Source organism: Euleptes europaea, chromosome 1 (genome assembly GCF_029931775.1).
Source record: "Euleptes europaea isolate rEulEur1 chromosome 1, rEulEur1.hap1, whole genome shotgun sequence".
Taxonomy (NCBI): domain Eukaryota; kingdom Metazoa; phylum Chordata; class Lepidosauria; order Squamata; family Sphaerodactylidae; genus Euleptes; species Euleptes europaea.
Genome location: NC_079312.1, coordinates 154632046 through 154655975, shown reverse-complemented (window position 1 = coordinate 154655975; position 23930 = coordinate 154632046). Strand labels below are relative to the sequence as shown.

Here is a 23930-nt window from a genome sequence, read left to right as displayed (position 1 = left end):
TTTATTGGTAACATAGATCAGCAGAGCTTAGGAATCGAAAGACAGCAATGAGAGGGAAATGGTATGTACTTGATTATATGAGAACACTACATAAACAGGAGCACTACAGTTACATGAGATAAAATCAAACAGCTTGGACACACCAAGGCTCCCACGGGCACCCGCTAGCTTCAAAGGGAACAGGAATACAATTGTTAGAGAAACAGTCCTTGAACGGGAGTCTGTGAAAAAACGAAACTATCTCTAGACACAGCAGGCAGGCCTGACACACGCCTCTTATGTTTACACTGTCTGCCATTTGCATGCTTATTCTCACTTTGAGCCCATTCCTGAAGTGGGGGGTGGTTAGAAAAACCATGGAACTCCCCATAGAGTTTCACGGGGCTGTGCCACGATTTTGCAGGTATATCCTGCAAAATGGCCCATATTGGGACTGAAAGGGGTTAGGAAGGTGCTTAAAGGCAGCTCTTCCCCCGGGAATGCCTCCCAGGATGCCAGCGCAAACACTTGTACTGGATATATGCTGCCAGGAGGCAACGCGGTCGCAGGAGGCTCACACTGCTGCGTGGCGCCCTGGGGCCAGTGTTAGTCACCCTGCGCTGGTGTCCGTGCCAGATTGCACAGTGCAAATGGCACTGACACCCATGTAGGGGTCACACTGGGTCCTATGCGGCTCTGCCCCCCCTTTAGGAATGGGCTGTTTGACTCCATTTGCATCTGTGAATATGCATAGGATTTCTCTTTCAAAGAAAGGGAGCACATTATCTCATGGCCTTGCTGAATGCAAAATGTGTATTGAGGATCCCTGCCTTTCCAATTTATAGCTTTGTAATTCTGTATTGCAGAGCACATTGAATTTTTTTGTAACTTAGCTGAATACTAAAAAGTTAAGATTTAGGACTTCTTTCCAAACTTAATAGTGCCATAGATAAGAGACTTTGTAGTGGCTCTAGGCAAGGTGTGGCCTATTAATTTTGTAAGAGTAGTCTTATTTTGAGGGCAGCTTAGCTTTCTAATAGCCTGTTATTTTTCAAAATGATTTGTTCCCTTGTTTGCCTTTCCATTTAGGACCATGGAGCACTGCTTTCATATGTGTGATAGAATGATGATCTATATCTTTATCGCAGCATCCTATGCACCATGGTGAGGATTACAGTGCATACTTTTTCATAGATAAAATTACATTGGCATATTATCAGGTCAGCGTCCACTATGTTGATTGGTGACTAATTGTGTATGGCCTAATCTGCCAGGGTTAGAAGTAAGGAAGTTAAATCCTTTTTCCATTTAACAAATTAAGTCTGATGTTAACACAATTGCCCTGATCCAGCAAAGGCCATATATATCGACCCCTGAATAGAGGCCAGTTTTTTTCTATGTGACCATAACTATGGAACTCTATCTATAATTTATGGTATTTCAAACAACAGTGATTTTTAAAAGGATTTACCAACTCCTTAATTTTTGTGGTTTTCTAGTTTTATTGCTATGTTCTTAAGATGTTGTAAATCATCTTTGGCACTTGGTGAGGCATGCTTAAAATGAATATAATGAAACAAAAATATTGTTTGCACTTAATAGCATTGACAAAATTATATTGTAAATATTAGAAAACTGATTCTAAAGAAACATGTCTGTACTTTTTAATTTTACTGAATTGCTTTCTTGTTCTTTTATAATTTTTAGTTTTGTAAGAAATACAGAGTTTTGTAAGAACTCTAACTTTTGTAAGAGTTTTTAGTTTGTAAGAAATATAAATATTACATTTTATATCAGCAAATGCAGAATTTAAAATGTCTTTAATATGCCATCTGCTCATCATTTTTATTGTTTGTTATCACCTTAATGTTTTTTAGGTTAAATCTTCGTGAGCTTGGACCTCTGGCATCCCATATGCGTTGGTTTATCTGGCTTATGGCTGCTGGAGGAACCATTTATGTATTTCTTTACCATGAAAGGTAAGAAACGCAATGATTTGTACTTGATGCTTTCTGCCTGTTAACATTACCAGTATCCATCTCTATGCTGCAGTACAGTTTGAGGCTTAGGAATTAAAACTGGGCCATGAAATCAGAGTACAAACTAAAGTTTTGAATTGAAATTCAGGAGTATCCTTCACTAGGGTCAGAATAACCTCACTAGACTATGATAGTCAACCTGAAGGAAGGTACAGGAAGGCAAGGAGCAGAGCATAACTTCCTGAAAATGGGAACAGTCTCACTTTTTTCTAGTAAGAAAAACTGAAACATCCTCTTATTTGATATTGAGAAAAGCACAATATCTGCTTGGCTATTCATGATGTGTGTTGCCGTGCTAGTTCTGGGAACTTCACTAGAATGTTGGAAATAAAAATATCATTTCACTTGTGATATTTCTCTTGATGAATACTTCAAGCAGCACTTAATAATATTACTGGGTAAGAAGAACTTGAATTACTCTCACCTTTCCCAAGAAATAAGTTGTGCCTTGTAGTTCCTGTTTTCCATTCCACTGAGTGGAGCTGGATGACACCCCTTTTAGTATTCTGTCCTATTATTGCAGTATGGTTAAGGACGGTAAAAGATATAGCATGCAATTGGGGAAGAAACAAGATTTTTGGTGAAAAAGTCCTTTGCCCGTCATCCTTATAGAATCTGCTCTCTTTGAATTTTTATCAGTTTTGTTGTTTTTTGACCAGGGGGGCTGGCAGTGATGGAGTGCCGAAAAGACCTTTGCTGACTGTTCTGAACTTCCATTGAAGGATAAGCCTCCTGTGCTTTAAGTAGGGACATACTGGGCCATTCAAGGGGAAAGTTCTCCTTTGAATATCTGCAGGATAGGTAGGATGTTTGGAGGGTCATTAATTTGTAGGGTTGGTATAAGTCAGAAGCAACTTGACAGCACTTAACACACACAATTTCATCTGCGTGGCTTCTATGCAGTCCCACATTGGGACTGTGCAGGCGCAGGCCAGCCACGGATAAGATTTGTCAGCTTCTAGCAAAATCTAAAAGAGAGTGCTCCCCCTCCCCTTGGGGCATGCAATCTCCCCGCCCACGGTCACATGACCCAAGGAGGCGGGAGCACTCTTCCCTCCAGTTCTCTTTCTGCCGCCACGGAGAGAGAACGTGTCAGCACCTCTCTCTAGTTATGGAGCCCCAAAAAGCTCCACTTTTCAAGAAATGCACTGTGTGTGGTACTAAAATGGCGAAGAATGATACCCACACTGAATGCCTCCTTTGTCTGGGGGAAGGCCCCATTCCGGCAGCTTGTAAAAGTTGTTCCAAACTCACCAGCAAGGCCTTGAGGGTTCAGTCAACTCGGTTACTTTCTCATCTTTACAAAGAGTTGCTTCGCCCACGAGGTTGTTCTGCTGAACCGGGTACTTCGACCGGTAAGTCCCAACTCGATGTGGGACCCACTACAAAAAAGTCCAAAAAAGTTGGCCCTTCTAAGAAGCCTTCCTCCGTCGTTATTCGGCTAGCAAAGTTTATTGCTCCGGTTTCGCAAGATGGTCGCGGCCGCGGCTCATCGCACCATGCTTCCCGTTCCAAATCGCCTTGGCGTCGATCACCTTCGAGGTCTTCGAAGTTCCTTTGACGCCGATCGCCTTCGGCATCCCCTCGATGCCGATCCCAAGACAAGTCGCCTCGCTCACCTCGTCCGTCTGAGTCGTGAGTTCCCGACGAAGCTGCACAGCAGCCCATTACCATCGCGGATTTGCCTCCTCATTCCCTGGCTACCCCCTCAGTTCCGTGTCTGAGCAGGGCCCAGGAAGACTCGGCTGAGTTCAAACAGCACCTCCTTCACCTCTATAAAGATGTGCCTCCGGTGCTTAACAAGTCCCCACGGCCTGATGATAAAGGGCCTCGGGCTGAACCTACAGAGCTCCAGGTCGGTGCCGATCAACCACCCCCTCCTGTGAGTGCTCATCAAGACTCCCAACGTTCGGTTGAAAGGAACCAAGCGGAGTCTCCGAAGGGTTCGTCCAATCTCGAGCCCGGCCAATGGCCTCAGCGTCGATCGACTTCTTGGCTTCAGTCTCAATCCCCGGCTTCGTCCGGATCCACTCTGTGTCGGTCGAACTCGCGCCGTCGCCGATCTACCCATCGGAGTCGACCTTCTTCTCGACGTCGACCTTCTTCTCGAAGTCGAGCTGATTGTCGGAGTCGATCCGCTTCCTGCAGATGCAGGTCATCTTCTCGTCGTAGTCGATCCCGTTGTCGTAGTCGATCCCGTCGTCGGAGCCGTTCGTCCCGTCGGAGCCATTCGTCCCGTCGGAGCCGTCAGGGCCGATCCAGTCATCGGCGCCGATCCATTTCTTGCCGCTCCCACTCTCATCAGTCTTCCTCTAGACAGTCTTCTTCCGGTCACAGCCATTCATCCCGCTCACGTACCCCAGCCGTTCAACCACACCAGTCATCATCTAAACAGTCAGTTACCAGACATTGCCATTCACTTCATCCACTTGGTACAGATATTCAACCTCGCCATTCTTCATTCAAACAGCCAAACACCGAACATAGCCGTTCACTTCGTTCACGCAGTCCGATCAGTCAGAGCCACCGCTACTCCTCTAGGAGCCGGTCTTCCTCTCATCGGCATCGAGAGGTTTCTCGACGCCGATATTCTACTCCTTCCGTCTACTCGGGCTCTTTGGTCGACCGTCGTCGTCGTCACCGACGCTCCCGGTCACGCTCGCCTTCTGGAGGCTCTCGTCGGCGTCGACACACGCCGTCTCGTCATCCTGATGATCTTCCCAAGGATTCCGTTCGTCCAAGGCAAGAGTCGCTTCGCAAGCCTCCCCTCTCCAAGTCTCCTTCTATGTTAAGGGACACTGATCCATCCAAGTATGATGCCTCCTACTCCCCTGATGAGGATGAGGAATCCCGCACTTCAGCTCCCTCACCCGAGGACACTGTTGGGGACTCTAAGCCGTTCTCTCCTACGGGAGATGTCCGTTTATATGCGGAGCAGCTCATTCGCATGGCGAAAGCTCTCAAAATTGAGTTTAAGCCAGAAGACTCTGGCCCTATAGATGATATTGTAGATATCCTCCATAACCCTGACGTAGGCCCCGTGGCCCTACCTATGATAAAGAGCATTCTGGAGGTGATCCGTAACAACTGGGCTAAGCCTGCTTCGGTCCCCTCTTCCACCAAACGAGTAGAGAATCTTTACAAGATTCCCAGGGAAGGTGGAGAATTTCTTTACCAGCATCCCCCTCCTAATTCCGTAATAGTGGAAGCTTTACCTGGTAAATATAGATCTGGAGCACACTCCTCCCCACACGATAAGGAAGGCTGTAAACTAGATACCCTTGCCAAAAGAATTTATACTTCCTCTGTGGTGGGCCTCCGCATTTCCAGTTTCCTTGCCATCATGGCCAGGTACCAATACTCCCTCTGGGATCATATATCCCCTCAAATCTCCATTCTGCCCGACTATCAACGTCCCTGGCAGTAGCCATTCAGTCCGAAGGCATGTCCCTCGCAAGGCAACAGCTTACAGCTGCACGCCACGTGGCGGACTCCTCTAGTAAAGCCATTGCTTCTACCATTGTCATTCATAGGCATGCCTGGCTGCGCCAATCTGCTCTCCCCTATGACACTTGAGCCTGTATTGAGGACCTTCCTTTTGAAGGGACGACCTTGTTCAGCGACCAAACTGATACTTTCCTGGATCACTTGAAAAAGAAGAAAACGAATGCCAAATCCCTAGGGATTGCTTCCCAAGCTCCCGACTTTAAGCGGCGTTATTTTGGCCATCAAGCCAACCAATCTTCCCACCGATATCGTTTTCAGGGTTCCTTCCAACAGTCCTCCTTCCGTCCATCCTTTCCCCGCCTGCAGCAGGACAGGAAGTTCCCACCCAAACCAAGGGTCCATAAAGGCCCCAGAGGGTCTCCCGGTCATTTCAACAAACCGAAGCAGGCATGACTAGACGTGTCTGCTTTTTTTTTTAATCACCTGTTGGCTTTCTACCATTCATGGTCTGCTATTACCACTGATGTTTGGGTTCTCAAAATAATAAATGTTGGTTACTTCATAGAATTTGATATGTTACCTCCATACAGGCCCACGGGCCGCTCCTTTTTGCTGGCCCCAGACCTACTCGTACAGGAGGTCGCCACTCTTCTGTCTAAGGGAGCCATTTCAGAGGTTGCACCTGCGGACCAAAATCACGGGTTTTACTCCCGCTTTTTTCTTGTGGATAAAAAAGGGGAAGCGCCCTATCCTGGATCTCCAGGACCTTAACGCCTTTATTAGGACCAGGAAGTTACTTATGCTCATGCTCCCAGAAGTGCTTCCCCTCCTGGATAAACATATGTGGTTTGTGGTGTTAGATCTCCACGACTCTTATTTCCACATCGCAATTCATACTGAGTGTCGCCAATACCTAAGGTTTGAATACAATGGAAAATGTTACCAGTACAATGTGTTGCCCTTCGGGTTGTCCACAGCCCCCAGGACATTTACGAAGTGCCTTGCAGTGGTGGTAGCCCACCTTGGGTTGCACAATATTTCCCTACCTTGATGATTGGTTGGTAGTGGGTCCTTCACAATCGGAATTGGCCACACAGGTGGACTTAATCCTCTCAGTCCTTAACAATCTGGGTCTTTTGGTTAATTTTTCCAAGTCTAAGCTTGTACCTGCACAAATACAAACCTTCATTGGGTCACAGTTGGATGCTGTCCAAGCCAGAGCCTTCCTTCCTGTACAGAGGGCTTGCGCCATCCAAAAGATGGTGGCTAAATTCACAAAAAACCCGGTTTCAAACGGCCCATCATATACAGAAATTGTTAGGCCTCATGGCCTCTACTACGGCCGTGGTGGAGTTTGCGAGGCTCCGTATGCGCCCGTTCCAAAACTGGTTCCTCCGGGTGTTCAGGCTCAATGTTGATCCCCAATACAAATGCCTTTCCATCCCTAGATATGTTATTTCTTCCTTGCAATGGTGGGCACACGATGCCAACATCCTCTCAGGTGTCCCCTTTCATCACCCTTCTCCTCAGAGGTACCTGTTCACAGATGCTTCCCTGTCAGGCTGCAGAGCTCATTGGTGGTGACCTTACAGCCCGGGGTACTTGATCTTCCCTAGAATCCCGGTTACACATCAATTTGTTGGAGCTGCGTGCTATCCGTCTTGCTTTGTCTTCATTCACAGGGCACCTGGACGGACAGCACATTCAGATCGCCACAGACAGCTCCACCGCCCAGTTCTATATAAACAAGCAGGGCTGCACAAGGTCCATTTCACTCTCCAAGGAAGCCAGCGACATCTGGGAATGGGCCATAGCTCACTGTGCTACTCTCGTAGCGATTCACATTGCGGGCAAGAGCAATACACTGGCAGACGCTCTAAGTCATCTTCCCAATCAAGTGTACAAGCTCACCCTGAGCAGCGATTGTCTCCACTAAATATTCCGCCATTGGGGTTATCCGCAAATAGACCTTTTTGCCACACACCTCAACACAGTGTGTCCCAGGTTCTATTCGAGGGCGGGAGCCAGCCCGGGCTCAATGGGAGATGCCTTTCAGGCAGTTTGGAACGGGGCTCTGTTTTATTTCTTTCCCCCATTCCCTCTACTTCACAGGGCCCTAGCCAAGGTGAACCACGACAAGACGGATGCCATCATTGTCACTCCGTTTTGGCCCAGGAGGTCGTGGTTCGCAGTGCTCATGTCACTTGCACAAGGGAGTTACATTCTTCTTCCGAGGAATCCTTCCCACTCCCCCCCCCCAGACCTGCAGCTTGCGGCCTGGAGGGTGCTACCCCGGGGCAGTGGTCCGACAGGGTAGCTAAGGTTCTGCTGCATTCGTTAAAGTCTTCCACACGGTGGTCCTGCGACGCTAAATGGAGACATTTTTCTGATTGGGCTAAGGTTATAAATGTTTCACCAATCAATTGCCCACTGTCTGTTGTGTTTGATTACCTTCTATCTCTCAAAGGTGATGGTTTATCTAATTCTTCAATTAAAGTTTATTTAGCCGCAATATCGGCTTTTCACCCAGATATTGACTCCTTCTCAGATTTTTCTCACCTCCTTTCCAAAAAGTTTTTGAAGGGTCTCAATAACTTGTACCCTCCTGTCGCTCCACCAGTTCCCCAGTGGAGTCTCTCCTTAGTCCTTTCACAGCTCATGAGACCTCCGTTTGAGCCATTAGCCACTTGTGAGTTGGCCCTATTATCCTTCAAGGCGACCTTTTTAGTCGCCATTACCTCAGCAAGGAGGGTGAGCGACATCTCAGCACTGTCAATTCCCCTCCTTATACTAAGTTCCACTCGAATAGAGTAGTATTGAAGCCTAAGATTTCCTTTTTACCTAAGGTCGTTTCAGCCTTCCACCTTACACAGGACATTTTCCTTCCCGTTTTTTCCCCTCACCCATCCTCCAATGCTGATAGGGCGTTACATTCCCTAGATGTCCACAGAGCCCTTCTTTTTTACATTAAAAGGTCTCAAAACTTCCGTAAAGATGACAACCTTTTTGTTTGCTTCGGCGGGCATTGCAAAGGTCGCCGTTCTTCTCCTCAGACCATCTCGAGGTGGATCACGTCAACCATCAAGATGGCATATGAGTTTGCTCACCAGGAGTGCCCTCCTATGATCAAAGCGCATTCTACCAGAGCGTATGCGGCTTCCATCGCCTTCTCTAAGATAGATCTCCGGGACATCTGTAAGGCTGCTACCTGGTCCACGCCCTCTATGTTTATGGAACACTACGCTATGGATGTGGACTTGGCAAGAGATGCAGCCGTGGGGCGTGCCATATTGCAGTCTTTATTTCGGTGACTGTCCCACACCCACCGTCCTGGTAAGCGAGCTCGCTACTCTTCCAATGTGGGACTGCATAGAAGCCACGCAGATGAAAAACAGAGTTTCACTTACCTGTAACTGTTGTTCATCTGGTGGATTTTCTATGCAGGCACACATCCCTCCCTCCTTCCCCACTGTGGGACCTCTCCGCTAGACCAGTGGTTGATTCCATGGCGGCAGGCTGGAGAACTGGAGGGAAGAGTGCTCCCTCCTCCTTGGGTCATGTGACCATGGGCGGGGAGATTGCATGCCCCAAGGGGAGGGGGAGCACTCTCTTTTAGATTTTGCTAAAAGCTGACAAATCTTATCTGTGGCTGGCCTGCGCAGTCCCAATGTGTGCCTGCATAGAAGATCCACCAGATGAACAACGGTTACAGGTAAATGAAACTCTGTTTTTATCATCTCTCCATCTACTAGTGGTAAGGAACCAACAAAATAGCTTTCTTATTTATGGAGGCCTGGTGCAGTAATAAGATGGGGGGTTAAAGAATAAAAATATTTTTTTCTAGCCACAAGAAGCTGGAAATCACATAAAAGATGAATTTTTGTTATAAAATATGCAATTTGGTGGGGAGGCATTTTTTGTTTTTTTGCTTCCCCCCCCCCCCCCCATAGTAGTAGGTTTACTATGTGTCTTTATTATTGTAGGTATAAAATTGTGGAGCTCTTCTTCTACTTAGCAATGGGCTTTTCCCCTGCTCTAGTAGTAACGTCTATGGTAAGTAATGAACACTTGGTAGAGAAGTTGAAATCTAAATATCAGATTTATGAACATTCAGTGTGTGTGTGTGTGTGTTTGTATTTAAACAACTCTTGTATTGATTTACACATATTTTAAAGTGCATTAGAACATCACTACATTTCTGTTGCCTGACTACGTTGAATATTGTGGTCCATAAATGTTCAGTTTATAAAGAAGAAAGCATGATTTTAAAGCATCCTGCTTAACATAGTCAAGGTGGTTGTTTGTTTGGCTTGTTAATCCTACATGACTGGTTTGCATGACATGATTTTAACAGCTATTGTGCGGAACTGTTGTCTTTGTTCTACATGGGAAAGAGGAACTTGCATTGTTTCATAAAATCCTGCTAGATCAAACTGAAGGGCCATCTAATCTATATCCTCTTCCCAGCCAGTGCTTCCAGGAAGCTCACAAGGAGAACATGCAGAAAACAAACCTTCCCTCTTTTTTGCCCCCTTCCCCAGCAACTGGTGCTCAAGGGAACATGGAATATGTCTTTGACATGGAGATTCCATTTAGGTATATTTTCTAATGGAAATCTATGAACATAGTAATGGGAAATTGGATTTATAAGAAAATAGGGTTTCTAAAAGTAGTCCTCTTTTGTTTATTATTTATTAATTTATACCACAGCTTTCTCCCTCGATGGAGACCCAAAGCTGCTTAAATTGTTCTTCTCTCTTCCATTTTATCCTCACAACAACCCTGTGAGGTAGATTAGGCTGAGAGTGTGTGACTGGCCCAAGGTCACCCAGCAAGCTTCCATAACGGAGTGGGGACTTGAACCAGCTCCTAGTCTGACACAATAACCACTATACCACACTGGTTCTTTTTCTCAGATGCATGGGCTTGATTGTTGGCTATGAGATACTGTCCTGTTTTCTCATGGAGTTCCATTAGTCAAAGCATGCAGTGGGGGTCTCTCATATGTGTACAGATCTCAGTTGCGCCCTCCTTATGTAAAGATTCTGTTACATGGCAGTTCTTCTAAATCTTCTAAGGATCAAGCCAGATGTTGTCAGTAGATGTAGAACATCACCCAGACAATATATTTAAAGCCAAAATTGCATCTAGATGTGCAACAGGAATCTGATCGGGATGCTTAATCCTTTCACTGCATCTCATGTATCTTCTCCAAAGTGCCCCTTAAAGGTTTTTCTCTCATGGAATTCCAAATGCAGGCGAACATGTGTTTGAAATTCTGCAGAGTATGGAAACCACCTGCCACTTCTAAATTGATTGCCCTTCTGCAAGAGGGTTTTCTGATTTCAAAAGAGAGGTTTGGCTGAAGTACCTAATAAATACCTTGTTTGGCTGTCACAGTGATTCACAAAATAATTCAAGATATTCTGAGGGATCTTTGAAATGATCCACTGGACGGTTGTATCAGCAGACATAGGAAATAATGTAATTGTGAACAAAATTTGAACTGTATCAGTGTTCCTGTTTAAATATAAATGTATTTTGAAGTAATTATAAGGTATTGAGTATGAACTAAATATATATATACATACCACATCACTAGTATTTCACTCAGTTACTTTTAATTATGTATCTCAGGAAGTTGCTTGGGGACAAACAGCCCATTCCTGAAGGGGGAGGGAACTCCTTTGGCGCCAGCATGACTGTGTGCTGGCGTAGGTGCCACCTTATCACGGAACAAGGTGACACCTATGCTGGTGCAGGAGCAAATACAGTGGTGTCCAAGCGCAGCCGGCCTCTGCCGCCGGCAGCACAGCCATTCCAGCCAAAGGAAAGCCTGTGCCATCATGGGGGTACGGCATTCCTGGGGGTGGAGATGCCTTTAGGCAGCTTTCGCCCATGCATGCCCCCTGGAGCAGCAGCGGGGCTACACCACCTTTTTTGGTGTCACAACCTCACTTTTTTCAATGGGGCCTTTCTCCCCTTGTTCTTCATTTTTATTTTTAAAAGAGGGGGTTTGGTGTCCAATGGCAGCCGGGAAGCCTCTGAGGAGGAGGCGTGCCTCCGCCGCTCCCGGCCACTGCAGATCTATTTATACCAACTTGCTCTTGGCAAGAGAATCTGTAATCTGCAAAAGTGTGACAATTTACAGAAGGATGTGACACAATGTTTGCTTTTTGCTTCTCCATCGAGTAGAGGTGTGTGTTTGTCTGTTGCACAACAACACAATGGGCTTTTTTTTCTGGCTTTTAAGCATTTCGTGTTTATATAATGTTTATAAAGCACTCTTAGTTTATCAGATACCCAAAGTAGATAGAATTAATTGCTGGGGATCCCACATATTTCTCAGTTAATATGTTCAGCAGTAAAACTTACTGTGTTCAGTTCTCTCAATCATTCTGTGAGCTGATCAGTGTTATGTTCAGAAAAAGTTTGCAGCTGCATGTTGGTCAGAAGCCAACTCACAGTTGGTTGGGGGATCAGCTGGGAGTGTGATTCTGATCTACTACCATTCTAGATAGCAACAGTGATGCTGGAAAAAGGAGAGGATGAGCAGGGGATCCTCCCCTTAAGGATGAGCAGAAAAAGAAACAATGCTTTTAATGTCTGTATTGTGAAAGAAGAAAAGAAAGAGCTCGTTTTTCCCCTTTTCTCTGCCGCCCATGCCAACAACTTGGGGTGGGCAGAAGGGAAATTAGCTGGGCTTCTGATCCCCATCCCCCCAGGTGCACACTAAATTTGCTGCATCTCAGCAAGTCTGGGAGGCAACAGAGTTTCCAGGATGGGTGATCAGAAGAACTTGATTTACAGCTGATCAGCTGGGAATTGGCAGCTGACCCCCACCCCCCAAAGAAAAAACAACTTTCCTGGGTACAGAGCAAAATTTTCTGAGCAGTAAATAAAAAGCTGAGTCCCAGCTGGCCCCTCATCAGCTGTGAGTTGGCTTCTGAGGCCTGAAAGTAGTCTGTTGCTACAAATACAGAGAAACATGTTGGGAACAGCCAAATAGCCCATCAATTAATTAGCCGACTGATCACCATGGGTGAATTGGAAGTGAGCCAAACTGGCAGGTGTTTGAGCAGCCTTATAAATTTCTCATTTTTGTATTCATTTGATTAAGCATCCATTAGGCTAGAGTAAGGATTTTCTCTGGAATTTGGCTAACCTTGCTAGAGCACCCTCTATCTAATGCATGCCCTGAATTAAACTGTCATCTGCCTTGGGGACGGAGCCAAAAAGAAATGACAAATCACTTTTTGCAAAATTTATAACCCTTATGGACATTGTGTCTTTTCTCTCCTCCTCTTCCCTGTATTTCTGCAATTTTTCATTGGAGGGAATGTGGCAAACCAGAGTGAAAATTTACAATTATACCGAACAAGGGTAGGAGGAAACATTTCCTCTTAGTTGGTTTTGTGAGTTCACATATCTAGATATGACTGCCATTATAAAGTTATGGCATCTTGTATAAGACATTATCTCCAACAGGATGGTTATAGTCCCAGGAGCAAGAAAAATGCATGGGGATATGGGGATATGGTGCAGTAAGGGGATTATGAATAGACTCAAAAAAAAAAAAAAAGATTAACATTGGGGGATATTTCCTGCAGACATTTGGCACAGCTGTAGCTATCCTGAAATGCTGGTGAAATCTAACAAGTATTCATTTTCATACTTTTCAGCATCATGCAAGTATGACTGTAAATAAGAAATTTCCTACACCCCACCACAAATGCTAGCAATCCTTTCAAGAAGCAGTGTAAACCTGTGAAATACCTCTATGTAAACCCAGTATTCCCCTCCATGTTCGAAACTCACCTGTGTAAACAGTCAACAGCCGCCAGTAGTATTTATGATACATTCTGTAGGTACAGATTTAGAGGAATGTATACTAGTAAACTTTACCATCACCAGTGCGTGTATTTATTAGATTTTTGCCATCAAATCACAGCTGACTTATGGCAACCTTGGTGTGGTTTTCAAGGCAAGAAACGTTAGGAGTTGGTTTGCCATTGCCTGCCTCCACATCATGACCCTGGTATTCCTTGGAGTACCATTAGGTGGGAGCCACAACAGAGAAAGCATGTGTACAGGCAATTGTTTATTTTGCCCATATGCAGGTTGGCACCTGCAGAAAGCCCTGCTGACATGACCGAAGTTATTGTGGTAGAGCATAGGGGGAGAGGTGGTCCCACAGATAAGAGGGACCAAGTCCATGAAAGGTTTTGTATGTGATCGCCAATAACTTAAATTGAGCCTGGTAGCAGATGGGCAGCCAATGGAGTGCCTTCAGAATGTGAGTAATATGCATGCTCTGTTTAGTTCCCGATAATATCCAAGATGCGGCATTTTCTACTAGTTGGAGTTTCAAAATTGATTTTCAGGGGAGAGCAGTGTATGCTGCATTACAGTTGTCTAGTCTCGATATTAATGTGGTGTGGATCCAGGTGGCCAGATTAGACATATTAAGGTAAGGGGCCATCTTACGAGCTACACTGAGTTGGTAGACAGCATTTTTTGCAGCTGCATTAACTTGCTTCTCCAGTAATAAAGTTGGATCCAGTAAAATTCCAAGGCTTTTAACTGAGTTTTAGCAAGGGTCAACTGAACTCCATCAAAAGGGGAAGAACAATGTCCTTTGAGACTGCCTCCTTCCCAGCCAGCATTGCATCTGACTTTTGGGGGTTTACTTTCAATTTGTTCACTTTTAGCCAATTAACAAAGCAGGCAAGCTATTGAGGACCTCTATCGCATCACCCGGAGATTTGGATAAGGATATATAGAGCTATGTATCATCAGCATACTGATGCTGAATTAGACAAATTCCTGGGAACTTTATTTGTGTTTGTTACTGTTTAGTCGTGATGATTAAATAGAATCTCCATATTCAGAAGAAATATGCCTCTGAATACCAGTTGATGAGGGCCAACCAAGGTGGCATTTGTCTTCATGCCCTGCCGATGGACTTCCTAGAATTTTTGCCACGGTTGGAAACACCATGATGTAGGGGTGTGCCAAAACAATTTGGTAAAATTCAGATTCTGGTCTAATGGACCTGAATTTTTAAAGTAAACTCAGATATTCCCGAACCTCCATATCAGGAATATCCACATTCCTGAAAAAAATCGGGTCTGTTAGACCCAAGTCTGAATTTTACTGCCCCCTCATTTCCCCCTCACCCCCACTTACCTTCACTCCAGCACTGCAGTTGTCTGCCTCAGAGCCCCCCGTGGAGCCCAGGAGCTGTGGCAATGTTGGGCGCAAAGTGGCATTCAAGCCTTGTGTGGAATCCAGAGGTGCCGGCTTGTGCAGAGCTGCATGCTAGCCTTGGCTGGGCTGAGCCCAGCTCACAGCTCTGTGCCACCCAACGCCTCCAAGTCCCACATGGAGCCTGGAGGTAGCGGCAGGGGAGATGTGTGCCATCCTGGATGGTAAGTGCTGGGGCGGGGGGAGAGGCGATTTCTCCCCAGTCTTTTTTTTTTTTTTTTTAAATATCGGTGGGGGTGAAGTAGCTGTAATCATGCTGAAAAAATTTGGCATGATTTGGGGATCCGCTTTTCAGCTCCCTTTAAATTGCCGCCATTTTGGGGGGGGAGGGAAAAAACCCTCAAATTACCAATAAGGTGATTTTCGGGATTTTCTGGTTCAGTTTTGCCAAATACGCACCCCTACCATGATGGACTAGAAGGTGTAACTCTCATTCAGCAGTATTATTTAGGTAAATTCAGTATACCAACTCAGTATTATTTCAGTAAAAGATTCTGGAGAAATGAAGAAATACATTGCACAGAGGGGGAAATGCACTGACTTTTATGAAGACATTTATTGTAAATTAAAACAAGTTCCTGCACCAAAATGGCCTGTATCCAACCCCATTATTAAGAAAAGTTATTCAGGATGATGAAAGACCAATTCCACCCTCCTTCTGCAACTCTCCCCATAAATTTTGTTCGTGGAGGTCGGAGGGTGCTCAGGAACAATACAGTGGGACTCAGCAGGAGAAGTGGATTAATAAAAATCATTGCCCCGTCTTAGAAAACTTTGGTGTCCTCAGTAGTACAATTAGCTTAGAAGGGTGTAAGTCTCATTAGGGTCATGAGGCAAGTTTTCTTAATGTAGATGGATTCTGGCTGATATTTATGACTGTAGCTATTATCTAGTGCTAAAATTACTAAATTGAGGCTATCGTATTTTGGTCACATTATGAGAAGACAAGAGTCGCTAGAAAAGACAGTCATGCTAGCAAAAGTTGAGGGCAGCAGGAAAAGAGGAAGACCCAACAGGAGATAGATTGACTCAATAAAGGAAGCCACAGCCTTCAATTTGCAAGACCTGAGCAAGGCTGTCAAAGGTAGGACGTTTTGGAAAACATTGATTCATAGGGACGCCATGAGTCGGATGGCACTTAACACACACACACACACACACAGTTGTGTATACAGTCATGACAGGATTGATGTATCTCCAAGGTTCTTACTGTCAAAATAGTTGCATGTGTGAGTGCACAGAGTAACTTTTGTTCTCTTTTATTAATCCACAGAACAATACTGATGGACTTCAAGAAGTTGCCTGGGGAGGCTTAATTTATTGCATGGGAGTGATCTTCTTCAAGAGTGATGGGATCATTCCATTTGCCCATGCCATCTGGCATCTGTTTGTTGCCACAGCTGCTGCAGTTCATTATTACGCTATCTGGAAGTATCTTTATCGTAGCCCTGCAGAGATCATCCGTCACTTATGATACACAATAGAGCTGCAACCTGCTCTATGCTTCTAACTCAGTATTATTTCGGTAAAAGATTCTGAAGAAATGAATAAATACATTGCACAGAGGGGGAAATGCACTGACTTTGATAGTTTTATGAACACATTTACTGTGAATTAAGACAAGTTCTGGAATTGCTATTCATAGATTAAGTGCTAGATGCACAACTTTCCAAGCATTTTTCCTGTGGAAGCCCCTCCTGAAATAAACGGGAGTTGCGCAATTGTGGTACGCAGCTTCTGCTCATTTCAGTGTGGCTTGCACACGAGCCTTTCCCTTATATATTGCACCTTCTGTCAGTGATCAACGGCTGCAATACAACACAAAGTATTGCACACTTAAGCCCATTAAAATCAATGGACTTTTGAGCATGCCTAACTTTGAATTTGTGGGTAAAGACCGCATACTGCATTACTAATAGTCCATTCCACATTAACAGGGAAAACAGTGTAAAAAATGGCTGGCTGCCTAATGTTTACAAAATTTTTAAAGATGTATTTAATGGGTTTAATTTTTTGCAACTTTAAACTAAATGACAGTTTTGAATTATGGAAGTTGATGCTGTAGCAGAGACTTAATTCCTTTTTTAAGTTGCTTTCTACCACTTTTTCATAAACTGTTTTATTACATTCAAATCATGGATATGTAGCATTCTCCCACCACTTGTACTAATGTGACTTATTAAAAAAACAATTTAACTGTTTTGTAAATGAATTTTGAAAGTACACACGTAAATGAAAATATAGCTGCTGTTGTTCAGTTGAACCAACAGTGAAACACTGAAAGAAATGGCAACATTCCACATAGTGTGCTGACAGATATACCTCTTGCAAAGGTTTTTATTGAAACTGTGAGATAAACAATTATGGATTTCAAAATGAGCTCTGCCAAGCTTTAACCTGAAGACCCGTTACCTTCCACAAGCAACTGAACAGGCTTGATTTGGGTTCACTTCAACAGTATGAGTAGTGCAGACTAACACATGAAATTGTTTTTAGAGTCAATTATAGATATGGTAAAAGTACTCTGGAAATGTGGCACTAGTACAACAAGTGGCTAGCAGTTAACATTCATAGCCTAAATCACTCTTGGAAAGCATCGCTGATTTTATAAACACATCAGACACTTTGGTGCTCAAATGACAAGGCTTAGGTTTTTCAAGATGCTTGCCATAGCTCAGGCAGACCGCTCTCATTGGATGTTGGTAGGAAGTGGGCCTCTTGCTCCTTCTGTCCTTTCCCAATATAGCCAGTAAAGCTTTGAGTATTAAATAGTTAATGGATCTTTGTACACCCAAATGGCCTTTTCAGGGAGGGAAGCTTGAAGAACTAAGATAGGTCTCATCAGTTCTGGGACAAAGTAGCAAAACTGAGCTTTAAGTGTGCTGCTTTTTAGCATTCGAGACAATGAAATGTGGTAGCAATTTGATTGTAGAACATGTACATTAAATAACAAGATTTTAGAATCTCACTGTAATGACTTGTGTCCAGTCACTGTAGTGTGTCCCACTGTATTATCAATGTCTTATATTAAGATTGAATTTATTATTTTTCTAACTTGTTCTTTTTCATGTCAGTATTTTTTAAAAAATGAAAACAACATGTTGCCTTTTTCAGAGTTTACTCTGGATATTTTGCCTGTCAAAACAGTAGACTGTAGAACAGTAGAACTATAGCGATGGGGGGGGGGGGTTTCTCCCCAAGATAATGCATAATTTCTTCTAGTCTTGCCAGTGGGTTGTTTCATATTTTAGAATGAGGTGAACATGTAAAACATTTTGCAGGAAGGGACCACCGTTAAGTAGGGCATTGGAACTCTGCTTCCACACAGTATTAGCTAATGTCTACCAAACTGTCCCAACACCAGAGTCACTTCCAAAGCACAGCAGGGCTCCAGGTCGCACATAGGGCACCGGAGAAGTAGGATTGCACTGCTCTTGTCAATATTGTGAAATGTTCCGCACGTGCAGTTGAAAAAACTCCCACGTTATTGGAACCTCTGGATGGGGCAGCGCTGGTTAAACTTTCTCAGTAGCATGAAAATGAAACAGTAGAACAGACTGTCAAAGTCCTGGAACATCCTGAATGCCTCAGCTTTTTTTAAAAAAATAATGTGTCTGACTTTAATATATTCACTGTTTGTGCGTTCATGTACACTGTTCAAGTGCAGTACTGGTAAGACCACTAAGGTATATGTAAAGTTCTCAGCTCTTGTAAAAACTATGAAACTCGCTCCAATTAGTTCTGCTGCCTTTATGGTCACTTCTCATGGTCTTTTTAACGTGTGTGTTTTTAAGAGTGAAAAAGTGTTTGCTTTTTTGAAAAAATCAAGTATCAAACTTACCAAAAACACTTTGAATTCTATTTAGTCCCTGAAGTTTTAAATGTACTAGATTAATGCAAATAAACTTTTTGTGCAATTTGGAATCATGTTTGAATTCTGTACTCATTAAATTGGTAGGGGCTCGAGGGGCCACTGCTGCTCTCTGCTCATGGCTACTAGAAGTGGGATTATAGTAGTGATAACTCATATGAACAGTTTTGTGCCGTGACGTAGAGAACAGCTATTTAAAAAGCCTTTGTCGGGTGTGTACTAGCTGGTGAGCTTTTCTTTAAGAAAATTTAGTTCTATTTGTATTGTTATGATAATATGGAAAGCTGTATGGTAGTTTCTGACTACTTGTTCAGCTTCGTTCCATTTTCATATTCACAATCTTAGGTCTCTGGTGACCTTCAAATTTTTATAGTATAGGAACTGTTTCAGCTGAAGCTGGAGGGTGAGAGATTCAAAACAGATAAAAGGAAGTATTTCTTCACACAACACGTAGTTAAATTGTGGAACTCCCTGCCCCAGGCTGTGGTGATGGCTACCAACTTGGAATGCTTTAAGAGGTGAGTGGACATGTTTATAGAGGAGAGGGCTATTCATGGCTACTAGTAAAAATGGATACTAGTCATGATGCATACCTATTCTCTCCAGGATCAGAGGAGCATGCCTATTAGGTGCTTTGGAACACAGGCAGGATGGTGCTGCTGCAGTCGTCTTGTTTATGGGCTTCCTAGAGATACCTGGTTGGCCACTGTGAACAGACTGCTGGATTTGATGGACCTTGGTCTGATCCAGCATAGCCTTCCTTATGTTCTTATGATTGTGGTTGCAAGGTTTTGGGTTGGATTTCTGATACTTAGGAAACCACCTTGGTTGATTCCTTTCCTTGATCCCTTAGAAGCTCCTTGATCCATTGATCTTGAGCAGCGTAAATCTATTGTTTGAGGGATATAAGGACTGAATAAATCTTGCCACTGACAATGTAGCCTTGGGATCCCTGCCACTGAATAAAAAAGGATTATGTCAGAGACAGAGGCATTAGATTTATATGTTAAAAGGGGAGAGATAGAATGTGATCGAAGTTCCTTATAAAAGTGGCATTCCAAGAGGGCATGAGCTCATGAATCAATAGAGCCAGAAGAGCAAGGACAGGTCCTGTCTGGGTATGGTATATTCAAAATCCTGCCCTGCATAACCATAGACGGGTTAGCATTCAGTCTAGCTAAACAGAAGGATCTAGAAAGACGAGGAGTTGTCAAATAATAAGTATAAGCGGGCAACCTCCTTGGTTGGGAGCATGATGGTTCAATCAGTATTCCTTTTGTAGCTGCTACTTGACAAGAAGTGTAGAATTTGGTTACAGTGTTGAAACTGGATTTGAGGAAACCCATTCAAATCTCTGTATATCTATAATACCTCCATTAGCTACATGACTTAATGGGCTGGGCTGGGAGATCCTGATGCTCCTCTGCGCTTGAAAGAAAGATAAAAAACAAATTTAGTAAATACCTACATTTATTTTGGTGATGGTGTGCATAAATGCTAAATAAAATAATTTCCCTATTTTTATGAAAGCCTATTTTCAAACCCTAAGTATTGATTACAATGTATGTCTTCATATATCTTTCAATTTTAAGAAATTCCATTGTTTCCCCATACAGCCAGACTTCGGACTAATGGCTAAGACAGTACAACAGATCGGGGGGGGGGGGGTCTGCTTGCTTATGTATCCTGTATGAGTAAGTGTGACACACAGGTTTGGGTGGGAGTGTATAAAGCCCTTGACCTCCTGTGACATTCTAAGCAATAATTATCTCTTTGCCATTTCCTTGACGTTAGCTGTGTTACCTGGATGTCAATGGCCATTCAGCAGGAAGTTTGTATCAAATTGCCGGAAACTGCCTGCTTGTATATAAAATAATCATCTGCAGCATGAAGATTTTCACTATAAAGCTTTCTATGTTCAGGGGAAAATGCTTTTGAACTTTAATACTGCACTATTAGTACATGGCCTGTACAAGGTGTGCATGTATGTATACCTTTTTCCCCCAGCGGGGACCCAAGTTGGCTAACAACATCATTCCAATATAGTTAATTTGCTGTTAAATTGTTTTAGATCGGCTGTTATATTGTTTTAGATTGTAATGGCCTATGGCCTTATACAATAACTTTGAAACATCATGAGTTCAGTTTAACAGCTAACATAAAGGTGGTGCAGATACTGGCTTGGATCCAAACAGGGAGGTATTCTGGGCTGCAGCCGGGCCGGGGGTGGGGATTAGATCCGTGCTGCCTGCTGGCTCCCGACTCTTCAAGGAGGTGGGGGGCTGGCCAGCAGCGCCTATCTCGGCAGCAGCAGGGATGCGGGTCTAAGCGCTGGGCTGGAGCCTAGCACTTAGATCGGTGTCCCCTGCTGTCCCTGATCTGGGAGAGGGCAGGGGACCTTGCATCCTTTTCAGGATTGCGTTTATTAAACTACAAAGTGTTCAATTATTCAGAAAAGCCAAATCATTTATATTCGGCTTTTCCAAATTTTTGAAAATTTTCAGGTTTAATTAACCCGAACTCGAAAAATACCGGGGGGGGGGGGTGCACATCCCTAAAGGTTAGGGATTGTCTGAAGAAGCACAGCCAAAAAGGGGAAGAGGATATAGCAGAGGTTAAGTATTTTGCTTACTGGAAAAGAGGGCAGTAACTTTAGGGGTCCTTTCTCTCCTTTCCCTCTTGTCTGTTCTGTACTTCCTTGTCATTCATCCTTCTCCATCTTTTCCCCTGTTCCTTCTTTTTTATCTCCTACTTAGCTGTGAGAGAGCATTGCATGCAGGTCACAAATTCACAAGGGAAGAATCTTGCATAGCAGCAGGACTGAAAGACCCTTGCCTGACATCTGGCAAACCATTGCCAATCAGGATAGCCACTGCTGAGCTTAGTGAATCAAGAGCCTGACTCTCTGAGAGGCAGTTCCTTGTTACGCTTCAATCCTTCCCTCCTTTTCCTCATTCCACACCAATTTGGGCCTCACTGTGGTGGAGAGGTGACTGCTTGAAATCTGGAAACATGCAGTGTATTGTTCCACTTCAAAGAGAAATTATCAGAGGCAACTTTGGCACAGAAATGTGGTTTGACCATGACATATGTCCCATTGTGTACCTGCTGTTTTTTAGAATCCTGGCTCTCCCAGGTCATTTATGCATGGGAGTTTTACCTGAGATTAGTTGCTGGCTGGACCCACACTTTCCTGCTGGGAATCTCTGTGCCAGCAGCCTCTAAGCTCAAATCAAGTCCTGTCCCTTTAAATGCTGCTTTGTAATTGGCTTACTTATAGTGCTTACTGTGAGAGAAAATTCCCCCCAAAAAACCCAACTGCTGCATAAAAAAGCATTTTAAGAAAGAAAAAAAAAACGGAACAATCTGAAGGAAAGGGAAATCAAGCCTCTGTTTTAAAAAGCCTTTCTTTTGCTCAGAAATAGATCCCAGGAAGCAGGAAGTATTTGAATCCCTGCCTGTTTACACACTGCTTTGTGAGAAAGCAAGCTTCCTGTGGCCCATGTTTTGCCTTCTGCGTGGAGATTTCAGCCAGGCTGAGCTCAGGGTAGAGGAAAGAGTCAGGTTAACAGAGGAATGGGAAGACCCAGACACTGCGAGGGCTGGTCATTTCTAATGGACAGAAAACTTGTGCAGAACTCCAAGGAGCAACCGATTCAGACCAGAGGCGAATGTGAATCCAAGTACCCATGCATAAATGACCCCATTTTGCAACCAAGGTGTTCAGAAGCTGCTGTTACTAGAAATCACTGTTGGTATTTTGTTCTGCTTTGATGATGGCTTCAGATGTTTGGTTGTCATACAGTAGCCACTTAAAAGTTTAAGCCTGTATCATCACGAAAGGCCATATTCTGAAGCTTTTGACTACAGTTAATTCTTGTATTTCTACCCCTGATATTTGAGTTGTGGATAATGAGTAATGCCGAGTTTAATTGAATGATCAGATGCTACTGATACATACTTCCGTAGGCCAAGCAAAGAACTGTGTGTGTGTTATATTCTATCAAGTCACTTCCAACTTATGGCGACCCTATAAATTAATAACCTCCATTATTAATTTTATTAACAGCCTTGCTTGGTTCTTGTAAACTGAAAAGAACAATGCAGAATGCTTTGAAGCATCTAAAAAGCCAAGGAGGAGCCCCTGACTCCCAGTCTTGTGAACCCTCAGTTTCTTGTGAATGGATAACTGATTAATAGTGTTATCCTAAAAAAGACTTACACCCTTCTAAGTAAATCTCAACAGACATGAAAGGGTGTAGCTCGGTTTGAGAGCGCACTGTAGATGACCTTTTTCTAGGTTGCTTTTTGAAAACTGTTGGTGCATTTTTTTTGGGGGGGTGCTTAATAGGTAGCTAATTAGTTGGAAGATTTAATGACAGCTGAATCTCAGGCTGTAAACTAGAAATATTAAACATTGGTTTACTTATGCTACTTTGAAGGGTGAGGAAGATCCTTGTTCTTGTGAGTCTGCCTTTTTTACATCAGGATGGTTGCAACTTAATTTCCCTTCTGAAGATGAAAAGGTTCAGGTTATGAATGCATTTACCAAAGGGACAGTGAAGATGTTTGTAAATGTGGCTCTTGGATGACCCCTTGTGTAAGACAAAAGCTCATTGATAACAGCTACAATTATCATAGACACAAAGGGGTCCCGGAAATGTTGAGGCAACTGCGCGTCAGCTTCGAATTGACTGCTGAAGTGAGCAATAATCATACAGAACTCAAAAAAAATATGCGGGCCACTTCAGCCTGGAATGCGCGGCTAATACCCAAGCATAAATGGCCACAGTGTGCACAAATACATGTCTCTTCTCTCTCAATATGAAGCAAGTATGCAAAGACAGAACCTCTGCAGCCCAACGTTCTGTCTTGCTTGAGACTGCTCTGGTCACCATGCTATTAGAAGGTAATCATGTGAGAAGCCGCAAACATTCACAGGGAAGAGTTGAGGGCTGCTTGCTGATGGTAGATGAATTGGAGTTTTTCTATATAACAAGTCCAATCAGACTTATTGGGATTTTTAAAAAAAGACTGTTTAATATATCAGCTCTTAATTTGAATTCCCACTCCGGCACTGAAGATTTCTGGGTGCCCTTGGGCCAGTATTAAGTACCCAAATATCAGGAAAAAGTAAATAAACATCCAAGGCCAAAGGTTATACAATCTAAAGATTATGTCAATACAAAATATTTATATATTTATTTCAAGATAAAATCTAATACCACATATAAGGCTCTGCAAAAGCCTACCAAATTGACATACTCAGATAACACAATAAGACGTAAAACCAAACAATTAGACTCTGACCATACGTGTTTCGGCCA

At 43.6% G+C, this 23930-nt stretch overlaps 1 protein-coding gene across 2 annotated transcripts in view; it reads left to right on the top strand.

Moving 5' to 3' along the window:
* MMD (monocyte to macrophage differentiation associated) overlaps positions 1-16257 on the top strand; it is a 49919-nt gene extending 33662 nt beyond the window's left edge. For both annotated transcript variants that reach the window (XM_056861240.1, XM_056861248.1), the window contains exons 4-7: positions 1069-1143; positions 1857-1958; positions 9449-9518; positions 16006-16257. In XM_056861240.1, coding sequence (XP_056717218.1) covers positions 1069-1143; positions 1857-1958; positions 9449-9518; positions 16006-16206 — 448 coding nt within the window. In that variant the 3' untranslated portion in view covers positions 16207-16257. The remainder of the gene's footprint in view (positions 1-1068; positions 1144-1856; positions 1959-9448; positions 9519-16005) is intronic.
* Positions 16258-23930: the final 7673 nt, after the last annotated feature.